At 33.4% G+C, this 23,719-nt stretch overlaps 1 protein-coding gene across 1 annotated transcript in view; it reads left to right on the forward strand.

The window, feature by feature from the left end:
• The first annotated feature begins 10,718 nt into the window (after nt 1-10,718).
• Nucleotides 10,719-23,719, forward strand: part of LOC140451477 (UNC93-like protein) — a 44,921-nt gene continuing 31,920 nt past the window's right edge. The window contains exon 1 of the mRNA XM_072545299.1: nt 10,719-11,036. Within this exon, the coding sequence (XP_072401400.1) occupies nt 10,996-11,036 (41 nt within the window). The 5' untranslated portion in view covers nt 10,719-10,995. The remainder of the gene's footprint in view (nt 11,037-23,719) is intronic.

Here is a 23,719-nt window from a genome sequence, read left to right on the forward strand (position 1 = left end):
TGGATAAAAGAAGAAACCCAAGCATATACAACCTCTCGTACCTATATTTTTTGTCCAAATAAAATTTTTATAGCCTTCAATATTATTTATGGAACAATGTTTTTTTGTTTTATGTACTTTCAAGTAATTTAAGTGTTTGATTTTAATTATCATTTTATATTTAATTTATGATGTCTCTTTATAGCAAGTAATAATATATTATATGGTATTTTTATGTTTTATTTGAGGATTTTTGGGTTATTCAAGTAAGACAAGGTCTGACTGTCTGATTGCTGCAATCATTTTATTGTACATTTGTAGTTATAGTAGTCATATTTTTTAAATAAAAATAACTATTTAACAATTTCAGCTGTTCGAAATTGTAATATTAATTGTTTTAATATCTGATGCTGCCCAAAAAAATTTAAACTATCATTAAACCAGTAAAATGAATTTAATTTATAAATGCATCGAATGAATTTAAGAATGTTCCATCCCAATTTAACAAACTTTATTTGTTTTTTAGGAAGGTACAAAATCAACAATGTTTTGTAGGACACAAACAACAGTTTCCATTGATAAATATTTTAAGAGTTTTTTTGTTTCTTAAATCCCCTGTAAGAATTTAACTTTATACAGAAATTATTTCCAATCTAACACTTTCACCAAAAATTATTCTAAACTAATTACAAACGTTTTTGGAAGTAGTTGAATTGTTGGATAACCACAACAAGTTTTATGGACGAAATTTTCAAATAAGCTTATTTAAAGAACCTTATATGCATTACCTCTTACTGTACACATAAAATCATAAGTATTTTGCGTAGATTACCTCATCACTACGAGACTCACACCAAAATCAATCAACATGTTTAATTGGAAAATATCAAAAAATCAATAGGACAGAGATCTGCCATGAATCTTGCTCCAAAAAAATTTAATCATTTGCCCAACATATACAAAATATATATTAATACTCTCAATTCGCTAAGTATTGTGAAATCTATATTCAAAAAGTATATATTAACACTAGATCGTATGTTTGTGCATAAATTTTTCGATCTGACCAACTAATGCTGATCAAAATTAAAAACAAAAAAGAATATTTACAATAGAGTGATTTTTTATATTCACCCAGTTCGTATAAATATATATATAAAAAAATAAATACATGTTATGTATATAAAATGCTACTAATTATAATTATTTCTTGTAAAGTGAAATCAATAAACATTATTATTATTATTATTTCCAGATTTAGCGATATGGCTCATACTCCCCCTTAGGGGAAAATTCACTCATCCCAGATACCTACGGTATCAAAAGGATTGAGCTCTGGTGGGAATCTTTCCGTGTTATCGAGCCCTAGGTGACTTGGTATGTTAAAGTATTTTCCAAAAATTTTCGTACACATGTGGACGTCGCGAGGAGTACAGATTTCTGCATGGCCTTATAGAAATGTTCATTTAGACCCAGCTGTTTAATGTTCTCTAGGAGGTTTTTGGAAAAGACACCAGTAGTAGATAGAATAATAGGTACTGCCTAGGTACTTTCCATTCTCCATTGTCTCTTGATTTGTATTTCTAGATCTCTATAATTTGTGATCTTTTCGTTGTATTTAACACGCAAATTATTGCTGTTATAGTGTATTTTTATGTATGAGAGAGTAATAAAACAATAAATTATGTATGCAAATCCCTAAACTGTTGATACGGGTGACTCAATGAAAAACAGATATTTGTCAACAAGTTTACAGAAGTATATAGGAAAACAATTTTAAATTGAGTATGACCACCAGGTATAAAGGTTGGAGCAGAATAGAATACAATAGTTGTGAGGGTTACTAATCCCTAAATAAGGTTGCCAGTGTCGGAGTGATGGAGGTTAACAGGTACTAATGAATTTGCAAGAAATGTAAGATGTTTATTTTATTGGTTATATATAACCAATAAAAGTTTAATAAGTACCTACCTATTTGTAAAATAAAGTTTAATTCTTTAGATAAAATAAAACGTTTTATTTTATCTAAAATGAGTGCATTCCACGAACTAAGGGTTTCAACAATCAAACATTTAATTCTTTAATTCCAGGAATCTACGACAGTAATTGACTAGATAATTAACTTCTAAACTTATTCCACAGAAAATGTGATAGTGGGTTTTTCCATTTTGTATATAGGAAGGTCCAAGTGGCGTATTCAAAATTCTTAACAGTTCACTAAAAGTAGGTACTTCAGTTGCAAGGTGCAGTTTATTGTGTATACTAGTGTTATGGAAAATTTGGAAGTGCCGTGTAAACGCCGAAAAATTGGTCCTCTAACAGTTAATGAAAAAACATTAATATTTAATTGTTTTAAATCATTTACAGACAAACGTTTATGTGAAAGTGTTGATGAGACCGTTGAGTTAGTTAGCAGTACACTTGGTGTTGGGAAATCTACGATTTACAGAGTTATTAAGGAAGAGAAATGTGGTAGTTTTCAAATGCCACGTAATGCTCCAGGGAAACCAAAATTTCAAATAGAATATCATTTTAAAGAAGGACTTCGACGGAAAGTGCATGAATTCTTCTTTAGACAAGAATTTCCAACATTGGATAAAGTTCTTGTCTCAGTTGGAGATGATAAGGATTACCCAGAAATGAGTCGAAGTACGTTATGGAAACTTTTAAAAGAAATAGGCTTCCGCTGGAAAAAGAATCCCAGAAAGTCTATTTTATTAGAAAGAAGCGATATTGTCATATGGAGAAGACATTTTCTAAGAACCATAAAGGAAATGAGAAACCAAAAAAGAAAAATATTTTATCTTGATGAACCATGGATCAACGAGGGTCATACACCAAATAAATTTTGGCAGGATGAAACTGTTACAAGTCAAAGGCACGCTTTTGTAAATAACTTATCTACTGGTTTAAACCCACCATCAGGAAAGGGACGCAGGCTGATAATAGTACACATTAGCAGTTCAGACGGTTTTGTTGAAGGTGGTTTATTAACTTTTGAATCAACTCGTACCGGTGACTACCATGAAGACATGAACGCTGATGTCTTTCAAGAATGGTTCGAACAAATGATAGATCTTCTTCCTAAGAACTGTGTAATAGTAATGGATAATGCAAGTTATCACTCCAGACTTATAGAAGGACTGCCCACAACCAAGTGGTTAAAAAAAGACTTGCAGAATTGGCTGAGTTCAAAAAATATTACGTACCATCCCGGATCTATAAGAAAGGAACTTTATTCGTCGTGTGCCCTTCATAAAGAAAAATTTAAAAAATACGAAATTGATGAAATTGCCAAAAATCGTGGAATGACAGTACTTAGATCCCCACCATATCATTGTGAATTAAACCCGATTGAACTGGTATGGGCACAGATAAAGAGTGAAGTTTCAAGAAAAAATACCACTTTTAAAATTCATGATGTTAAACAGTTGTTTTTGGAGGCCGTAAATAATGTAAAACCTGAAAACTGGGAAAAGGCAGTAAATCACACTATTAAAGAAGAGGAAAAAATGTGGAAGCTGGACAATATTACTGATAAAATGATCGAGCCAGTTATTATAAATCTTGGTTCTGAAAGTTCATCTTCTGAATCTGATTTGGATTTGTAACAAGTAGCTGTAAGTTTTATATTAATATTTTTATTCATCTATTTAACATACCTTAGACGGTTTTAAAAACTCTTTTTCTCTTTTGTAATTTTTAAAAATTAAAAAAAATGTGAATTTTTTAAAACCCTTTTTAATGTAGGCCAGTCAGTTCTAATATAGTGTGTGATAAAAGAGGCCACTTTTGTTTACATACACATAACACTTTATAACACTGAAATAATTCATTTATTTTTTACAATTATTCAAAGTAATTTTTCAATTAATCTTGAGCACGCCCATGGAGTGGTTTACCATGTCAGTTCAAATCCCCGGCTCGGTGAATAGCAAACAAAAAGGCTAACGCAGTAGTTTAAAATTCTAAAATGAATCTGCGGCTTAGTCTAGAATATGCTGGTATCTGATCGGCCTATGGTGGAGCAGTACGGCAAGAGATAAGGGCTTGCGGCTAGGTGATACTCCTCCATAGATCCCTACCGGAAGGGCGTGGAACGCCTAAATACCGGGTATATATATATATATATATATATATATATATATATATATATATATATATATATATATATATATATATATATATATATATGAGATTCAGTCTATTATGTACCACTGGTTGGTCTTTGAGCACAATGCGGTCCTAGTATAGCTTGTAGTTGTCATTTTCAAGCATTCTTTCGGAAGATGGTCGGTTTGTAGAAGTCTCAGTTTGTCAGCTAGCTCCTGGTGGATAATCTTTTCTACTGAGTCATGGCGTTCTTTATAATCACTACCGACAGACGCCTAACAGCCTCCGGTAAGATTTTGGATGATTTCTTTAGACAATGGACAGGTGGAACGGTCGAGAAATTGTTTCGTCTAGCTGCCTGCCGAGAAACAAGTAAGGCACACATAGAAGAAGATATAGTACGTTAAGATTAATGTGAGATTATAAATTAAGGGTTTAATTTTTGATGGAACAATATGTTAATATTTCAATGTAATTTTACAATTTTGTACACAGATTCAAGAATATCGCGACGCTCGTTGTAATTTATTTTTCAAGTTATTGTAAAGTTTTTCGTTAGTATAAAGTCTAATTATTCAACTCAGATAAATGTTAAATGAAGAGGAATGCCGTTGATGTGTATATATTATCCTTTAATGTTAAAAACTAATAACTGAATAGTAATTTTAAGATAAAAACACGGAAACTATGCGTTAGCTTGAATAATTAATCTCTAATATTAATTGCTTTGTACAAGTGCTTCACCGACACGCAATTTAAATTTGACGTGTTTTCCACCTATCGCCTTCAATTAGGATTTTTTTTAATAGCCCAGTTAAATTCGACTGAAGGATGTACATTTTTTTATAATCTATAAAATTTTAAATCATGAATTGTTGGAAAATACGAGTCCATTTTCAATAGGAAGACCAAAAAGTCACTCTGACGTCCGCGTGATTGCCGGTATAAGCAATCCCCCACTTACTGACCAACGGCTTCGGACGGACGAGTTGGTAAGTGGCAGGTCACTCTTTTGTCCTGGGGTTGAGAAATCGACCCTAAGCCGGATGAATCAAGAAGTGGTAAACCGCATAAGAATAGAGAAGGCAAAGGAGAACCACTACATTAAAGACTCATAGAGTACCTTCAAGAAAATCACCCTGGAATTGACATATCAATTGCCAAATTTTCTCAAAAAACTGATACGACTCTTAGTAAGATTTGATCATTTTGAGCAGTGTATTTGATTGGTCTAACATTATATTATATTTATTATGGCAGACAAATAATAAAATAAACAAAAAACATCAAACAATTGATTACATATCTTAATTCATAAATTGTAATAATTATTAAGGTTCAAATTTTGCAAAAATAAAATTAATATTTTGTAATATCTCCAATCAGCATTGATAACAGCTTGTAGTCTTCGGTCCTTTTGCGTGAAAGGTACTTTGAAATTGTCTTCTTCAGAAAGCTGTTCCCAAACCTGTTCTATACAGTGCCACAGCTTTTCAGCATTTTGAGGTATAAAATTACGTCGATACAACTGTTTTTTAATAACTCCCCACACATTCTCGATTGGGTTTAAATGTGGTCTGATCTGGGCCATGGTAAGCTTTCGATGTTATTCTGGAGCCACTGGTTTATTATAATTTCAGTGTGAACGGGACAATAATCTGATTGGAGGATAAAATTATTTTCTGGATACAACTGTTCTACACTGAACATAGAATATTCAGATAAGTCTGCCCAAAAAATCTGCCATCAATATGTCATCCCATTTCCATTCCTTTTTCATTTTCATACATTGGAGCTAAAATGACCACTGCTCGATATCTATCAACATATAGAGGATTAAAGAAGATTGAAAAATTTTCTCATCTGTAAATATTACCTTGTGCCAAAAATCTTGATTTTGTAGCTGATGGTTTAAAGCAAATATCAGTCTTGATTGTTTCTGTTGTGGTGTAAGAGCTTGTTTTTTTTTGCTGCAGTTCGGTACCTAAGACGCGATGTTTTAATTCTGCCTAGTTGTTGTCTTTCTTCCTAGGAACTGTGACATAATTCTTGCAGTTTTCGCATCTTCAAAAGGATCCTCTTCTACTCTCTCCAAAAGCGTACGATCTTCATAAGCGGTAGATATTTTAGGTCTTCCAGAACCTTGCTTTCTTTTGAGAGTTTCTTGTTCTCTCCATCTTTTATTAATATTAAAAACTGTTGTTCTGCTTACGTTAAAATGGTTTGGTACGGCAGATAGTGACCAACCATCTTCTAATTTCGTTAAAATTCTTGCTTTTAGTTTTTTGCTAGCATATGGAGCCATTTTTTGAGGTTGAACAGAATAAGTTATCTGACCAATTATAAGATTTGGCAGTGGCAGTGACAGTATGTAAATAGGAAGTATTTATCCTTCAAAATACATTGTTCAATTTTCTACAAAATACGTTTTAGATTCGTATCAGTTTTTTAGGAACCAACTGTAACTAATCATAGAGAGCAGAGGTCAAGATTTGGCAGAAGAGGAGAAACATATTTATAACACGAGGTCTCTCATGTCTTAAACATACGAAAACCTTGTAAGAAATCTTAGAAAGAAGAACTTCTAATTTGAGAATATGCACATGGAATTTGCGTTTGGAAAACTTGAATGCTATTCAAGAAATCAAAAGAATGAAAATAGATCTACTGGGAATCAGCGAATTGAGATGACCAGAGTCAGGAATATGTAAAAAGGACGGTAGTATATTATATTATTCTGGTAACAGCACCTAAGATCCATCAAAATTGAGTAAATATGTGACCAACTTCATACCAGTCTCAGATAGAATGATATTACTAAAAATAAATACTCAACTATTCAAAACGGATATACTTCAAATATATGCCACTGCAGATAGGAAATATGACGATGAAGTCGAAAAGCTAGCTCTATGAGAAAATATTATATAAATTCATATTTATTAGGCTTATGTAAGATGTCTAATAAATATGAAATTTTATATACTATATTCGATTTCAATGCAAATATTGGGGAAGGTCGACGAGGTTAAACTGTAGGTCCTTATGGTCTTGAACAACCTTACGATCTAGGACAGAGATTGCATGAATTGTGTAAAGATAACGACATGGTCATTGAAAACACCTGGTATAAACTATCCAAGCGACGACTATATACTTGGCGAGCTGTAAAGCTCCATTTGATGATTGCAGCAGCCCTGGGTCTTCAAAAAACCAAATAGATTATATACTTGTAAGTGAGCGCTTCCTGCCAGGAGCAGATAGTGGATCCGATCACCAACCCCTTGTGGCAGATAATATACTAAAAATAAAACGAATCCAACGACAACAACCAAAAAAAGATTTTAAACATTTTAAAAAGATTTAACAATATAATAAAGAATATCGGAGAATTATTTGAAGATCCAGAGTAACTATGGAATAAATTTAAAAATTAAGTTAACAAGATCTCCACAAACAATGATTATAAAAGTAACTTAATCATGAAAAATCAATGAACGACAGAAAACATTTTGAAATTGATGAAAAAATGTCGACTTGGAAAATTAACTAAAACAGAATATAGACATTTATAGAGAAGAAAAAAAAAGGAGATAAAATTAGCCAAAGAAAAATGGACGGAAGAAAGGTGCGAGGAAATTGTGGATCTGATATCTAGGCACGACTTTTTAATGTGCACAACAAAGTAAAAGAAATAAACAACATATTTAAAAAAACAAGTTCCCTCTATACTAGTTGACAATAACAACACAATTATTATAAATTAGAACAAAATAAGAAGAGAAAAACACAATGCTAGAAAATGCTCAGAATTTCAAAAAACTAGACTAATGATTTTCCTACAACTTATTCAAAGACAAGTGGGAAGAAGAAGTATACCAAAAAAAATGAGAACAAAAAGCTCTACAGGAAACTGTTGAGAAAATCGATTGTTTGATAATAATAAAAAAGAAGACATCGCAGGGGGAGTCGAACATGTCATAAAAAAGTCGGGGAAGAACTGGCGGATATAATGGAAGGATGGAAAGAGAGAGAGAATTTATCAAAAATAGACCAAAAAGCTCCAAAGTGGAGAAAAAATTGTATACCTTCGTCACCAAATTAAGAAAAGATAACGTAGGGGATGGCGTGGAAGAATATAATCTGGTAGAAAAGATTATAAAAATTGTGAGACAAGGGGAAAAAATAAAACAAGTGCAAGTGGTCTTGGGCAACAGTGTAAAAAGTAAAATAATGAGAAAGGCTCTAGAATTTGTAAGGAGAAGAGAGAAGATCACTTGGGGGATTCTGGTTAGGGGTATGGAAGCATGCAAAATAAAGAAAACAGAAGAGGCCGTCTTGATACGTACTGAAGGTATGTCATACACAGACGTCATTAAGAAAATGAATGACAAGGTGAACGTAACAAAAATCCTAAAAGTAGTCCAGTTAAAAAAAAACCAAAGGGGGAGATATACTGGTAAAACTAACAGGCAAAGGGGCGGCTGAGAAACTCCCCTGGGTCTGGGCACTGGGTTTTGCTAGCAAGCTGAAAGTAATAAAGTTTACTGCTCCGTCTCGTAAAATAGGACAGTCGAACTTTGTGGACTGGGGATCCCCACAGACTCCCCTGGTGCGGTCGTAACAGTGACTCTCTTACTCTGAAGTGTCTGAGGCTTAAAAATATATCTTTAAACAAAGCAGTATTTAACAAATGTATAAATATTATAAAATGTATAAAAAAAAAATGTAGAAACATGGGAATAACGGTGGAAGAAAACAAGCTATATACACTTTTCTTTGCTGATGACCAGGTAGTAATTGCCGAAGACAGCTACGATCTTAGCTATATGGTAAGAAAACTACAAGAAGAATATGAGGTGGCAGGTCTAAACATGAATATGACAAAATGTGAATATCTCTCAGTGGGAACAGATGAAATATGTGACCTAGTTTTGGAAGACGACAAAATCAAAGGCGTGCAATCCTGCAAATATTTGGGGATCATTTTCAACAAGAAGGGAAATAGCGCAGATGAAATCAGTGAAAGAATAAACAAGGGCAGAGCAGCGACTCGTGCCTTAAACTCTCTTCTCTGGCAAAAAACAATTCGACGAGAAACCAAAAAACACATTTACGGTAGTATAGTCCAAAGTATTACACTTTACGGTTCGGAAGTATGGGACGTCACCAAAGCTAATAGAAACAAACTTATGACGACAGAAATGGATTATCTGAGACGAAGCTGCGGTAGATCGAAACTGGAGAGAGTTAGAAACGAACAAATGAGAAACGAAATGAAAATGGAGAGAAATATCAATGATGACATGGAAAGAAAACAATTAATCTGGTTCGGACATGTTAAAAGAATGCCAGAGTACAGATGGCCTAGGAGGGTACTGGAATGGATCCCTCCTGAAAGAAGAAAGAGAGGACGACCACGGAGAAGTTGGCGCAACGATATTGATGAAGCAATGGCGGCAAGAGACTTAGAAGAGGCAACTGCATATGACAGAAAAAGATGGAAATTGGGGGCGGAGAAGCGGCGACAGCCGTAATAAATCCGTTATTATATATATAAATATTAACAATTTTTTACATATATGCACACTTGGAAAAATATATTAATTTTAATTTTATTCCCGTTAATGCTATAGAATTTCATTTTTTACATCGACTTTTAATGAGCCAAGATTTGGGACGTTACTTACATACGATGTAAATGGCATATATTTTGTTTTATCTAAATTTAAGGTAAAATTTAAATTTTAAACAGTTTAGACCTACAATCATAATATTAACGTTGTACATAAAAGCTTTTTGGGTAAATATTTTCAATTTTGCAATAACTATTAAGTGAAATTTTTTAAAATTTTTCTAGGTCCTAGAGGCCTCCTCAAGAATTTCTCTTCAGTCGTTTCTATCCATCGCCTTTCTCCGCGAAGCACGTATGCCCATATTTCTCATGTCTTCATTGATGTTATCAAGATGAACTTTGTTTTGGGTCTTATTCTTCGTCTCTGACCAATGGGTCTATCAATGAGCGTTTTTCTAGCTGAGTCATTTTGTTCCATCCGCATTACGGGCCAATATCTTAATATGTTTTACGATATCTGGTTTCTGGTATATTATTTCAAGTTCAAAGTTGTATCGTCTTCTTCACACCCCATTGTCATTCACTGCTCCAAAGATTAGCCTTAGTACTTTTCTTTCGAAACATCCTAACATGTTTTCATTACTGTTTATTAGAGTCTAGGTCTCTGGACCATACATTAGGACTGAGCTTATTATTGTTTTGTCCCTATTATCACGCAAAATTAAAGAGTTTCTAGAGACATTTTGCAGACTAGACAGAACAAAAACAAAAAAAAGCTTAGAAATTTAGAAAGAGACAGAATATCGAACAACCTAATAAGATATTTCTGTAAAATCCAGGATATTATACGATGGAAAAGACAAAAAAGACTGAATGTTACATAATTGGTGTATACTTATCCATAATACTAGGATATTTAAATACTAATAATAAAAAAAACCTATTAAAATTATCTAGTAATTAAGCAAAACACCTCATTACATTTCATACTTTTGCGATAATACTTTTGCCTAATCGACCGAAACAATTACAATAGACCCACAATACGAAGGTTTACATCTAAATCTAGCGTTCCTGTGGAGGTTCTTCGAGATGTACTGCTGAATTTCACTGGACTAAGTTAATTTGTTGAATATGTAGCAAATGATTGAAGAACTGACTACCGGAGTTATCTCAGATACGCGAGACTTGGTGCATCGATTTCATAAGCGGCAAAACAAGTTTTAGATTACGAATTTTGTTTTAAATGGTGATGTGTTAATAAACATTTCTGTGATCGAAACATAAATTTAATAAAATTAAGTCAAAAGTGGTATAAAAAAACGAAAATGGTATACAAAATTTCCGACCATGTCGACAGCATCACAGTGTGAGTAAATTTTTGATTAATTAATTTTGATGAGTATTAGACAATCATTAAAGCATTCCATAGTGTAAAACACTGGACCTCAAGGTAAAATAGTCGAAATTTCCTAATTGGTATATATATACAGGCCAAACCTCAATTATAGTTTAAAATGCGTGAATTTTGTAACGAAAATGATATAATTATCGAGATTTTAATGGAAAAGACGCATAGTTATCTAAAAAAAAGACTCTATATTATTTACTATTTTTATTGGGAACTAACCACAATTTGAAAATCGAAATGTCAAAATAAACAAACCAAACAAAATTGTGGTTAACTCTCAATAAAAATAGTAAATCATATTAAAATGCCACACGAAAATAACTTCGGAACAACAGGAGTTGTTGTATAAAGTATAGGTCAAACAAAAAAACACAAACAGTACGAAGGGATAATGAGAGTTTCAAGCCGGCTTTCAAAAACCACTTCTTTTCGTCATCCAGTGATTTTGATGTTTTGGCATCAAACCTTCAAAACTTTTTCCCTTCATACCGTTGTACCCAAAGCATACCTCACACTATGATAAAATACAGAATTTAAAGATGTAATTCCAGCAAAAGCAAAAGAGAATTTAACTCTTTCATTATTTTGTTAAACTGTTTGTTCGGGCTTTTAGGCCGTTGTCTTCTGATATTAGTTCTCGAAGTTTCGCCAACACTAGGGGTTGGCATCTGCTGGAGAGAAGTTTAGACGATGGCCGTGAAAGCCTAACGCATTTTAGCTTTCATTACTGATTTCATTGTAACTAAATAAAACTGTTTAAAATGACTCGTAGTTCGAGTTTCTCATTTATTTTGTGAACAACTAAAACACCTTCTTCTAGTAGGTATTTGTTGTGGCAAATGGTCTCCAATGTTAATCATCTATTTCTGTCGTTTAGATATCCTTCCAGAACGGCCACTTATTCGTGTTTTTACATTTGATTTCGATCTTCCTAATTCAATTAGCTGTTCTGCAAGTGGCATGAGAAACTTCAAAAGTGACAATTTTACATCAGCATCACTTTCGTATCATTACATTTAGTCGCTAAAATTCCTTCGCATAAAACTAACAACTCCATATCACTCCTTGACATTTTGTTATTTTCAAATTTGGCTACATTTACCCGATTGGCCATATAGGTTCCTAAGCATGGTAAATTTAGGGTGTTTAGTGAGTCAAACGAAGTGAACAATCTATCAAAGCATAAACACACATATGGTGACTGTATGGTGTTGGATAAAGTTTCAACAACTAGTTCTTCTAGAGTTCCAGTAATTGATGTGGATTCTTTGCCCGAGAAAATATTAAAATCGTATATATCCTGTGAAAAAATCACTTTGTTGCCATATATTTATATATTTTTTTTACTGACTTCATAGGAAGATACTATTTCAGGCAGATCTTCTTTTAAACTTAGTCATTGATTCGTCGATGGACGGATGGGAACTCACAGTCCTCGCTTTTTCAAAAGTTTGTTTTAAAAAAAAACGTCTTCATCGATGTAGTGTGTTTTTGATGTATTACCATTTCTTTCAGGATTAATATAATAGGACTTACATAACAGAAATAAATAGCGATCTCTTGAAATAGCTTTTTTTATGAGTGAATTCGAAAGTGATTCGTTTTGTTACCAGTAGTGTGAAATAGATGGTACTTTATCGAAACACATAACCATAGTACAACCAATCACTCTCATCATTTCGTACATATCTGATTTTTTCGTGTTTAATTTTATATTTCTGTTTTTTGGAAGTGCTGCTATTGTTTGGTTTGTACAGGATGCGATATGCATTAAAAAACTACGCGGAAATAATTTTAGAAAAATATCAACAGGACGAGAACCTTTATCCACTAGGAAACTAAGTTCCTGTAGCTGGCTGTATACCATGTATCACAAAAATTATTTTTTTTTCAAATCTTTAGTAAAAGGTATATAATAAAATACCAAAACGGGCTATATCACAAATACAGAACGTTTTTGGAATGTAAATTTCATCATCAGTGTAACAAAGTATACATGCTATGACCCACTAAAATATATGGGTGAAAAGCCTTTAAATGTTATTAATATGTTACATTATATGTTATTAAAAATTAAGATGTCTAAGTTACCGTTGGAATTGATAACATGGCAACGTATGGCTCTACACCGGTTACATGGTCCTGAGACAAAGTGTCTTACGTACGTTGCCATGTTACCAATTCCAACGGTAACTTAAACATCCTAATTTTTAATAACATATAAATATTTATAAATTAATAACATTTAAAGGGTTTTCACCCATATATTTTAGTGGCACATAGCATGTATACTTTGTTACACTGATGATGGAATTTACATTCCGAAAACGTTGTGTATTTGTGATATAGCCCGTTTGGGTATTTTATTATATACCTTTTACTAAAGATTTGAAAAAAAAAAATTTTAGAACCTTTATCAATATTTAGTATTGTACTCAAAGACCACAAAAATTAAATGTATGGTCAGGTATAGTAGGTACTCAGTTAATTGGATCATTTTTTATCGAAGGAAATTTAACGTCAGATAGTTACGAAATGTTACTTAGAAATGAAATTGTACCTACACTGAGAAATTTGTTTGGGGTCAATTTTAATAAGAGAGGGTTTCAGCAAGATGGATTGGTAGCCCAGGTAGAATTGAATGGCCTCCACGTTCACCTGATTTCAATCCTAAAGATTATTTTTATTGGGGATACTTGAAAAATTCAGTTTACAAAACTAAACCAGCAAGTCTTGCAGAGATAAGGCAACGAATTATCGATGAATCTCGAATAATTTCGACACATTCTACCATCGATTAGGGAACAACTCACAAATAGAGCACAGTTTGAACACTTGATAAAGTAACCATTATGTTAAAAAATGTTATAATTTATCAATTCTTACGTTTTAATGTAGTTGAAAATGGTATTAAAAAATTTATTGAGACAATTAGGCGTTGCCAGACTTCTGTTTTATGTATTTAAGACCTTCCAGACTACATAAAATCATGTTACATATGGTTGAACTCGTATTGAATAGGAGATTCCAATAATGACTGAATATACAGGGTGATGAATTTGAAAAATTAAAGTTACTGATAATATAACAGAAACGACAAATCTGGCAACATTGCAAATATCAAATAAGGAAACTCCGTATCCCAAAATAGGTGTACCTTAAATTTTGTACAATTATGACTAGCAATTTACGAGATAATTGTTCGTTTCTAGACTTTTGGGTCACTCTGTATATTATTAAAATTAGTAGTAGTTTTTGTGGTTAGGAAGGGCTGAGGTTTTCGTTACGGAAAGACAGACAGAATAAGCAAATTATAATATTGATTCGAAACAAGTTTAAAGTTTTACTTTGTAATAATTCAGTTTCAAAATTTCAGTAATATCGCTAACAACCTTAGGATGGAAGTTAAAAGTGACTTTAACAATTAAATAAAGAAAAAAATATCTGTAAAGCTAGTTTTAAAAAGTATATAAACTTGTTGTATCACTACATGCACAGATTATAATGTGCAACTTACTTTCGTAGGAATAAATATTGATATTCAAACTAGTTTTACTACAATTATAGCAATTAAACAACTAAATTGTCCTACAATTTACTTTAACGAAAAGAAATTTGTTTATAAGACTAACGATTAACCTGTTACCAGGTCAAGGCTGATACACGGTAATGAAAGAAAAATCCAAGATACTATTAGTCCATTATACGTCTTTGTATAATGTATGTTGTTATAATAATTTGTGGAATTTGCTATTATTGGATGGGAAGATATAATAGATAATTATGCGAAAATTAAAAAAAAAGTATTGTATTACGCTCATCATCAAAAACACACATCTTTGCATTTTACACCAGATAATACGATAATAGTCAGAATGCCCAGAATAAAACAATATTTATGGACAATAAGCTTTTTGCTTTTTTACTTATAGTTGAGGATTTTTATAAATCCTTATTTTTCAACTATTTTGCTTATCTAAGAATATAAACCGATCAACACGCAACTATATTTCTTGGGTATACTCATCGAGCAAAAAGACAAAAGAGGGAATCTAATCGTTATGAAAAGGAGACCAAAAAAGTGGCCTCTGATGGCGGACATATCCGGAAATGTGAATGCGCCAAATTTAAATTTCATGACACTTCACAATAATCATACAGTGGTGTATGTTCTAATTTATCTATTTATTTGTTATATTACATAATATCAATATTACGTAATATTAATACATAATACACTTTTTTTAACACTAGAACATAATAAAGTTTTAATTAAATAATAACAATAATAGTCTAAAATGTGAAACAATTGTTAAAAAACTTCAATAGAAAATACAAATAATCTTTCATGTGACAGTTGGGACAAATAATAACATCAGCAATAACATAACCCAACTAAATTTGATTTCTTAAACAAGGAAAGAGTCTCTCTTTCCTTGTTTAATGTGGCCTCTCAAGATGGCACTTCCTGTCTAACAATATTTTTGCCCCCACTACCTTTACATTCCCTCTTTTGTCTTTTTGCTCGATGGGTATACTGTAAAACATGCGCTTTGGCGTTATTGCTGGACATTTCACTATATATGTTTAACTGTTAACTTTTCTTCACAGTTGTCACATCTTGGTTCTTGTTTGTCATCATCATCATCAACTAGCCTCCAACGTCCACTGCTGAACATAGGCCTCTCGCATGCTCCTCCACTTAGTCCTATTTTGCGCCATCTGAATCCAATTTGTAGCCACTCTTTTTATGTCATCTGTCCTTCTTGTTGGGGGTCAACCTCTATTTCTGTTAGCTTGTATTCGGGGTCTCCATTCCAAAATTCTTTTTGTCCACAGGTCATCAACTGATCTTGCTACATGACCTGCCCAGTTCCACTTTAGTGTTGTTATCCTTTCCATGACATCTGCTACTCCTGATCTTTTGCACTGGTTTTTACACTGGTTTTTACTTCGGCTATAAGCGCGCTAGAGAATTAAAAGCATCGGATAGTTGGATTAAAGCGGTCAAAGAAATAAAATCAAGTTACATACGCCTAACATGCAATGACAAGCGGCAATACCAATTCTCAGCCTTGAAACCGATTCTAGTCCTGACATTAACGGTAAAATAAGACCCAAATAAACAAAAACCCCATTCCCTGAAGAGGCAAAGGCCTAAAAGAGAGGCTCTCGCAAGAGAGAAAGTTACGTGACTAGCTAGATCTTTTGCGTAGAGTAGCATTGGGTATTCTATCACGTAGAGATATCCCTAACATTATTCTCTCCATTGTTATTTCCGCAACTTGTAGTTTACTCACTATTGTTCTTGCGAGTGTTAGGGTTTCTGCGCCGTAGGTCATCACTGGCAAAATACACGGATTAAATACTTTTCTTTTCAGACACATTAGAATCTTAGACCTAAAAATATCCTTCATCTATCCAAATGCAGCCCAAGCGAGGTTTATTCTTCTTTTCAGCTCGATTGTTTGGTTGTCTCGACTTATTCTGATCTCATGGCCCAGTATTTATAGGAGTCAACTGGCTTAATATCTTTGTCTTCTACTGAGATGTTTGTGTTGTGGACTAAATTTGTCATAAATTGTGTTTTTGAAAAATTTATTTTAAGACCAACTCTTTTTGTGGCAATATGGAGTTCTTGGAGCATTATCTGTGCCTGATCAAAGCTGTCTGCAATAAGAACGATATCATCTGCAAATTTAAGGTTATTTAAAAATTTTCCATCTACATTGATGCCCTTTTCGTTCCAATCTATTGTTTTACAAGCGTATTCTAGCAAAGTTGTAAAAATAATTAAGGAGACATGTGGTCTCCTTGCCGAACGCCTCTTTCAATGCGAAAGGTCACAGTGTCTTCATTAAGTCTTACACAGGCTGCAGCATGCTGATAAATGTATCTGATAAGGGATATGTATCGGTGATCTATTCTACATTGTGTTAGAGCTTGGAGCATTTCACTTTGATTGACCGTATCAAATGCTTTTTTAAAGTCGACAAAGACAAGTATCAGGGGTCTATTATATTCAATGGTTTTTTTAATAAACGACTTCAATGGTTTGCAAATGGAAAATACATGGCTATTAGTTAATGGCGTTTGACCCAGTCGGAGTCGCGTTCATGTTACCTGGTCTCTCCGACTTGCTGGCAAGGTGGGCCAGGGTTTTATCGATTTCTTACTATCGCGTACCTTGGCCGATGACACTTTTCACTTTTATTCCTACATCTATCGCACTTTACATTTGAACGCCGATTTCACATCCGCTTTTACAGCTTCTTTTGCAGCGTTGTTTGCCTCTTCATTTCCTTAAATTCCAATATGGGGTGGTATCCAAAAGAATATCATATTTTTTCCATTCAGTTGAGCGGTATGAACTTTTAGTTTTTTCTTGTACGGGAACTTAGCCGTTGACTGCATTGACTTATGCGTTGACTGCAAGGGTGGCCTGGTATAGAGCATATAGTTCAGCAGAGTAAATGGAGTACTCTGAAGGGAGTTTGTATTTATTTGTCGATGTTGGGGTTATGACTGCAGCACCAGTACCTTCATTTAATTTAGATCCATCTGTGTATATATGTGTATAATCCTTGTAGTTGTGAAGCATATCGTTGAAGGCAGATTTGATTAACTGTGGGTTTGTTGAGTGTTTGTCAAAAGAAATGAGGCGGGTTAGGCACTGAGGGTTCTTTATTTGCCATGGAGGAATTGAGGACGACTGGGAGAGAAAGCCTTCTGGGAGCGTGTAGTTTAATTGATTTAAGTAGCTTCTAATCCTTGCGTAAAAGGGTTTGTTTGTTCTTTGCTTATTTATGAAGAGATTTGGGATCTTTTCGGTAAATCAATTTTGAATAGTAGGGTTTTTTGAGTTAGACCTGATTTTTGTGACGATTAAATAAAGTCTTCTGTCTTCTTCGGACGGTTCACCAACTTTACAATAAATACTTTCGATTGGTGTTTTGCATAAAGTTCCAGATATTATACGTAAAGAGAGATTGAGAAGACTGTCAAGTTTCTTCAGCAGTGTCTTAGTGGTTGTAGAATCTACAGTAGATCCATAATCTAATTTTGATCTGATTAATTTTCTGTATGATATTATAAGCGTTTGGCGATTCGCACTCCATTTTTGATTGGCCAGAGTATTTAATCGTTTATGACAATATAAGATCAAATTTGTTAAATGAAGTTTCCAGCTTAGAATTTCTTTGAATGTCATGCCCAACAACTTTATTGACGTTACACGTTCTAGGTTCTCATCACATAGTCTTAGGTTGGGGGTATTTGCGACATTTTTCTAAGAAAACAGAATGAAACGAGTTTTTTCAGTGGATAAACAGAAACCTATTTTAAGTGTTGTATAAAGTTCTGTCTTTAAAAAAACTACAAGATCATCCGGTAGAATGCCATTTTCTGGATACATTATATCTGATATTGAATAGTTTGTTCTAACTCTGAAAGTTCTATTTTGAAGGAAGTTTTTAATAAAGAAAAGTCCGTGATCTTGGATGTTCCAACTATTTATTTGTTTTATTATATAATCGTGCCAGGCTGTATCGAAAGCTCTTGATATGTCAAAGAAAACCGCCAGACATTTACTCCTTAGTGCGAATGCTTCAGAAATATCACTTTTTAAATATATGATATTATTTATGGTTAATCTTTGGTCTCTAAAACCACTTTGTTCTGGAATAATTAAATCCTGTCTCTCCAGGTGTCATCTTAGCTATTATTAATATTTTTTTTAGTAACTTAAACATGACTCGGGAGTTGTTTTAATACTATTAGGTTTTTATATAGGTATTACTGTGAATTCGTGCCATTTTTTAGGAAATTTGTGCTGTAGACAAATAATATTAAACAGATCTAGAATTTCTGGAAGATGTTTGATAAAAATACTACGAATATCATCCAGACCAGAGCTGATTTCTTTGAGATTTGATAATACTTATGTATACTTTAATATTTTTAGTACCTATTCATAAGATAGACTGAACTATGTTGAGTTTAAGAGATTAATTGGTAAGTGTGTCGGTAGGAAGGTTATCTGTCCCAGCGGTTCTGTAATTTTTGAATTTTGAAATGGCGTCTCCTTTATTCTTGATCTATGGAAAACGGCTCTTTAGATTTTCAATTGTTCCTAGTACCGGGATCTCTATCTATTATTTCTTGACAGACTGTAGCAATGAAATTACCTATAATAATTTTTATCTGATTCTTCTGACATTGCGCGAAAGAGTTTTCCAATTTCTTATCGATGGATTCCTCTCATCTCCTTTATCTTTAGTGGGTGCATGGATATTTATGATGCTGTACTTAAAGAACCTACCCTTTAGTCTAATTTTTGCTATCCTTGGACTTATGGGGTCGAAAATTATGACTATAAATTTCAATCGTTTATTGAGTAAGAATCCCATAACAAAAATGTGATCGGTTTTATGTCCGCTGTAATAGAAGGCGTACTTATTTTGCTCAAGACTGCTACTACCTGTCCATCTGACTTCCTGAAGAACTATTATGTCCGCTATATATTCATCTATTGTTTTTAATAAGCTTCTTAGCTCCCCTGCACTGTAAAGCGTAAAAAACGTTCCATGTGAATAAACCAATGTCATTAACTGTTTCGTTTGCCTCAAAGATCCGTCCGGTTACTGTTTTGAAGTTTTCTGTCAGGGTTTTTTTTTAAGAGAAAGCCATTTTTAAGAAGTCCACTAAATAATCCACGAAGACAATTTCTATATTGAATTCCACATTAAAACCAGATATGTAACTGAACATTTTATGTATGGAAGAAAAGGTTTGGATACTATTTTATCCAATTAAAGTGGCTGTAAAGTTGAAAACATTCAACCATTCTAATTTACAGCAATATTCTATAACCTAGTAAGAGATCAAAATGAAGATAATTTTAAAGATAAATTGGTAAATAAAGACATTATTGAACTTTTTGAAGGTGAAGATGGTTGAGCTAACTTTATATAATATTTTAGTATTGTGAAGAAACCTCAGAAAAATCGTTAATATACGTGTATCATTTTTTTATTCGTTGTTTAATGTTTCTTTACATAATTTAATGTATTCCTGCTACCACAAATTGTATAATCAAAAGAGAAATTAAAATATTAGTGTGATTTCTTTGACAATTAAATAAATATTTCTGTGTATTTGGTGAGATTTATTTCGGTGTGTTCCGAAATAAATCTTAGGTTTATGTTACAGCAAGCTTATCTTAAGAATAGTTCTTGTCTTAAGTCCGTGTCTAATGTTCTTATCTTAAGAACAAGCGAGATTTGTCCCAGGAAAAGGCACAAGAGAACACATCCTTAATGTTAGACAGCTAATCGAAAAAACTCGTGAATTCAATACTCTTATGCTTATGTGCTTTGTGGATTACACAAAGGCTTTCGATAAAGTCAAATGGCAGCAGCTTTGGTCCATACTAGCGGAAATGGGAACACCCCACCACTTAATTTAACTAATTAGAAGTCTGTATGAAAATGAAAACTGCACATTAAAAAAAAACAACACCCATTCCGATCATTCCAGAACAGAGTCAAAAAATCAGTAACTTGAGATATGCTGATGACACTTTAATAATCGCGGCAAATCAAGAAGAAATGGAAGACATAATGAGATGTCTGGAGGAGAAAAGCAAAACATATGGACTAAAGCTAAATAGGAGTAAGACAAAGATCATGATAATAGACAGAGCTCGGAATAATCTTCAACACATTAAAGAAATTGGGGGCTTTGAAGTAGTAAATAGTTTCATATACCTGGGGTCCCTAATAACAAATGACGGAGGGTGTGACAGAGAGATACGTAGAAGGTTGACTATTGCTAGAATAGCTATGATGAAACTGGTAGCAATTTGGAAAATTTCTAGCATAACAATACACACAAAACTAAGACTGACAGGGCACTCATTTTTCCCATAGCCACATATGCATCCGAAACGTGGACCTTAAAGAAAGCGGATAAAAATAAACTAGACGCTTTTGAAATGTGGATATACCGCCGCATGTTAAGAATATCCTGGATTGATCATCGCACTCACGTATCGATATTAGAACAATTTAAAGTAAAGGATAGATTGCTTAAACAAATACAACAGAGATATTTGCAGTATTTTGGACACATTGCTAGAAGTACAGATACGATGGAAAAACTGATAGTCGAGGTTAGAGTTGAAGGAAAGAGACCTAGGGGAAGATCTCCAAGCCGTTGGGTAGATAAAACAAAAATACTGATTAACTAAGGGTTACATGAAGCTGAACAACTGGCCCAGGACAGGGGCGGATGGAGGGAAATCGTGAAAAAACTGCAAAGGCCTGGTGGTGTCACCACATCCGAAAAGGGATTAGGACTGAGTAGGAGTAAAAAGACCGGCACTTTGATGCAAGAAGTTTATTATTTTAAAAATTTAATTTTCAACTCTTTTCAAAGTTTGTTGATTTCAAAATATTGGCTGCGAATTTGGTGATCGGTAAAAAATATAATACAAAACTCGAGCTTTCCTAATAAATGAATTGCCAAACTAGAATTACGCTGGTTTTTGTAAATAGATCAATTAATTTCATAAGACGACTTTACGCAAAAGTTCAGCGATTCTCCAAAAGTAACTTATTTGTTATGAAAGTTGTACAACACACTAAAATATCATTTTGTTGTCGTCGTAGCCTAGAAGAAAGCTAGAAAAAATTGAGTGAAGTGACTATCGATGGCAATTTATTGGATCCCTGTCGCATGAAGACAGGTAAAATCACTAGTACGAATATAAAATATCTGAAAACAAAACAAAGTAAGACCCCGTACAAAAACAAGTTAAAAGGAAAGGGAAGAGCACATCAAAAGCCACATATACAATGGTGATAGGAACTAATATTATAAATTTCATAACCAATCCACTTTTATTTGTAAGCTGTGCACATTCTTGTGCGAAGTTAATATTAAACAAATATTTTAAAATATTAATATATGATGTTAATACATGATATATGAGAAAACGTTTTATAATTATTCTAGTAATGTAAAATGTAAATAGTTGTAGATTATTCAAGTATTAAAACTGTCATAATAACAATTTTAAAAATGACAAGTACGTAAGATATAGGTGCAGAACTATGAAATATATGGATGTATTTTCATCATTACCTCTCCTTAATTATCCGTATCTTATACATATTTAATAGGAGGTTTGTAATTAACACGATATTTCAATATCACCTATATAACTGTATTTTATAACAAATTTTCAATGATAATTAAAAGTAATTAGTAAACTGTAAAACAGTTAGGGTCAGGTGGGGTAAATGTGAACTAATTGTAATTGTAAACAACGCTCTGATTCATCAGGAATTCAAAATACGAGAGCTTCGCGCACCTATGCTGTTCGGCGCACACCGGTCCGATACGCAGCCGTACAGTTTAGTGTGATTCAGCTGATTCGAAAAGTTTTGGATAGTAAAAAGAGAAATCAAACGATTTCTACCTGGCGAAACCGAATTCAAATTTTTACCACTGTGCTTTCTAAAACTTGCAAAGCAAACAGCTTGATAAATTACTCGGCAAGGGAATCTAAAATTGCATTCCACATGTAGTTTATCATGGTCAAACTTCGTGGTGAATTCAGTTTCTGGTACTCCAAACGGAGTAAATAATAAAACATAATGACGGTATTAGATTTTTGTTTCGGTACAGGGCAGCTACAAGCCGTTTATACGTATTTCGACCTCTTTAGGTCTCCTCAGAACGGTATAGCCACAGCTCTGAACCAAAACAAAAATCTTTCCCGATTTTTTATGTTTTATTACTTTACTCCGTTTGGAGTACCAGAATCTGAATTCACTACGAATTTTTACCATGATGAACGGCATGTGGAATGCAATTTTAGATTCCCTTGCCGAGTAATTTATCAAGCTGTTTGCTTTGCAAGTTTTAGAAAGCACAGTGATAAAAATTTGAATTCGGTTTCGCTAGGTGGAAATCGTTTGATTTCTCTTTTTGTTTTTAGATGGCGTAGTTACGTCCGTATATAGTTATTTTGATAACTATTGTCAAGGGCGGGAAAGATTTTTGTTTTGGTTCAGAGCAGTGGCTATACCGTTCTGACGAGACCTAAAGAGGTCGAAATACGTATAAGCGGCTTGTCGCTGCCCTGTATCGAAACAAAAATCTAATACCGTCATTATGTTTTGAATAGTGTTTTATATTTATTAATTCATTTCGATCGCATCACCTGCTCGTGAATAAAAGAGGTACTGAAAGGTAAGTTTCAAATCATTTTTTGCTGTGAGTAGTAATGTGTGCATGTAAATAAATGTATTTTGTTGATACTACTACTACTAAGGATTTCCACAGTTTTCACTGTCTTCCTTCACTCAACCGTTTTCTCCAATTTTCCCTGTCATTCCAGTCTCCATATCGCAGGGTTCTTTTCTCCATAGCCTCGTCGATTTCATCTCTGAATGACCTTCGGGGTCTTCCTCTCTTTCTTCTTCCAATCGGGCTCCATTCTGTGATTTTGTTTATCCAGCGTCCTCTGTCCGCTCTTCTGACGTAGCCGTACCAGGATAGTCTCTTCTCCTCTATATAGTCGATTATGTCTGATTGCACTCCCATTCTCCGCTTAATCTCTGCATTTTCAAATC

The sequence above is a fragment of the Diabrotica undecimpunctata genome, chromosome 9 (genome assembly GCF_040954645.1).
Source record: "Diabrotica undecimpunctata isolate CICGRU chromosome 9, icDiaUnde3, whole genome shotgun sequence".
Taxonomy (NCBI): domain Eukaryota; kingdom Metazoa; phylum Arthropoda; class Insecta; order Coleoptera; family Chrysomelidae; genus Diabrotica; species Diabrotica undecimpunctata.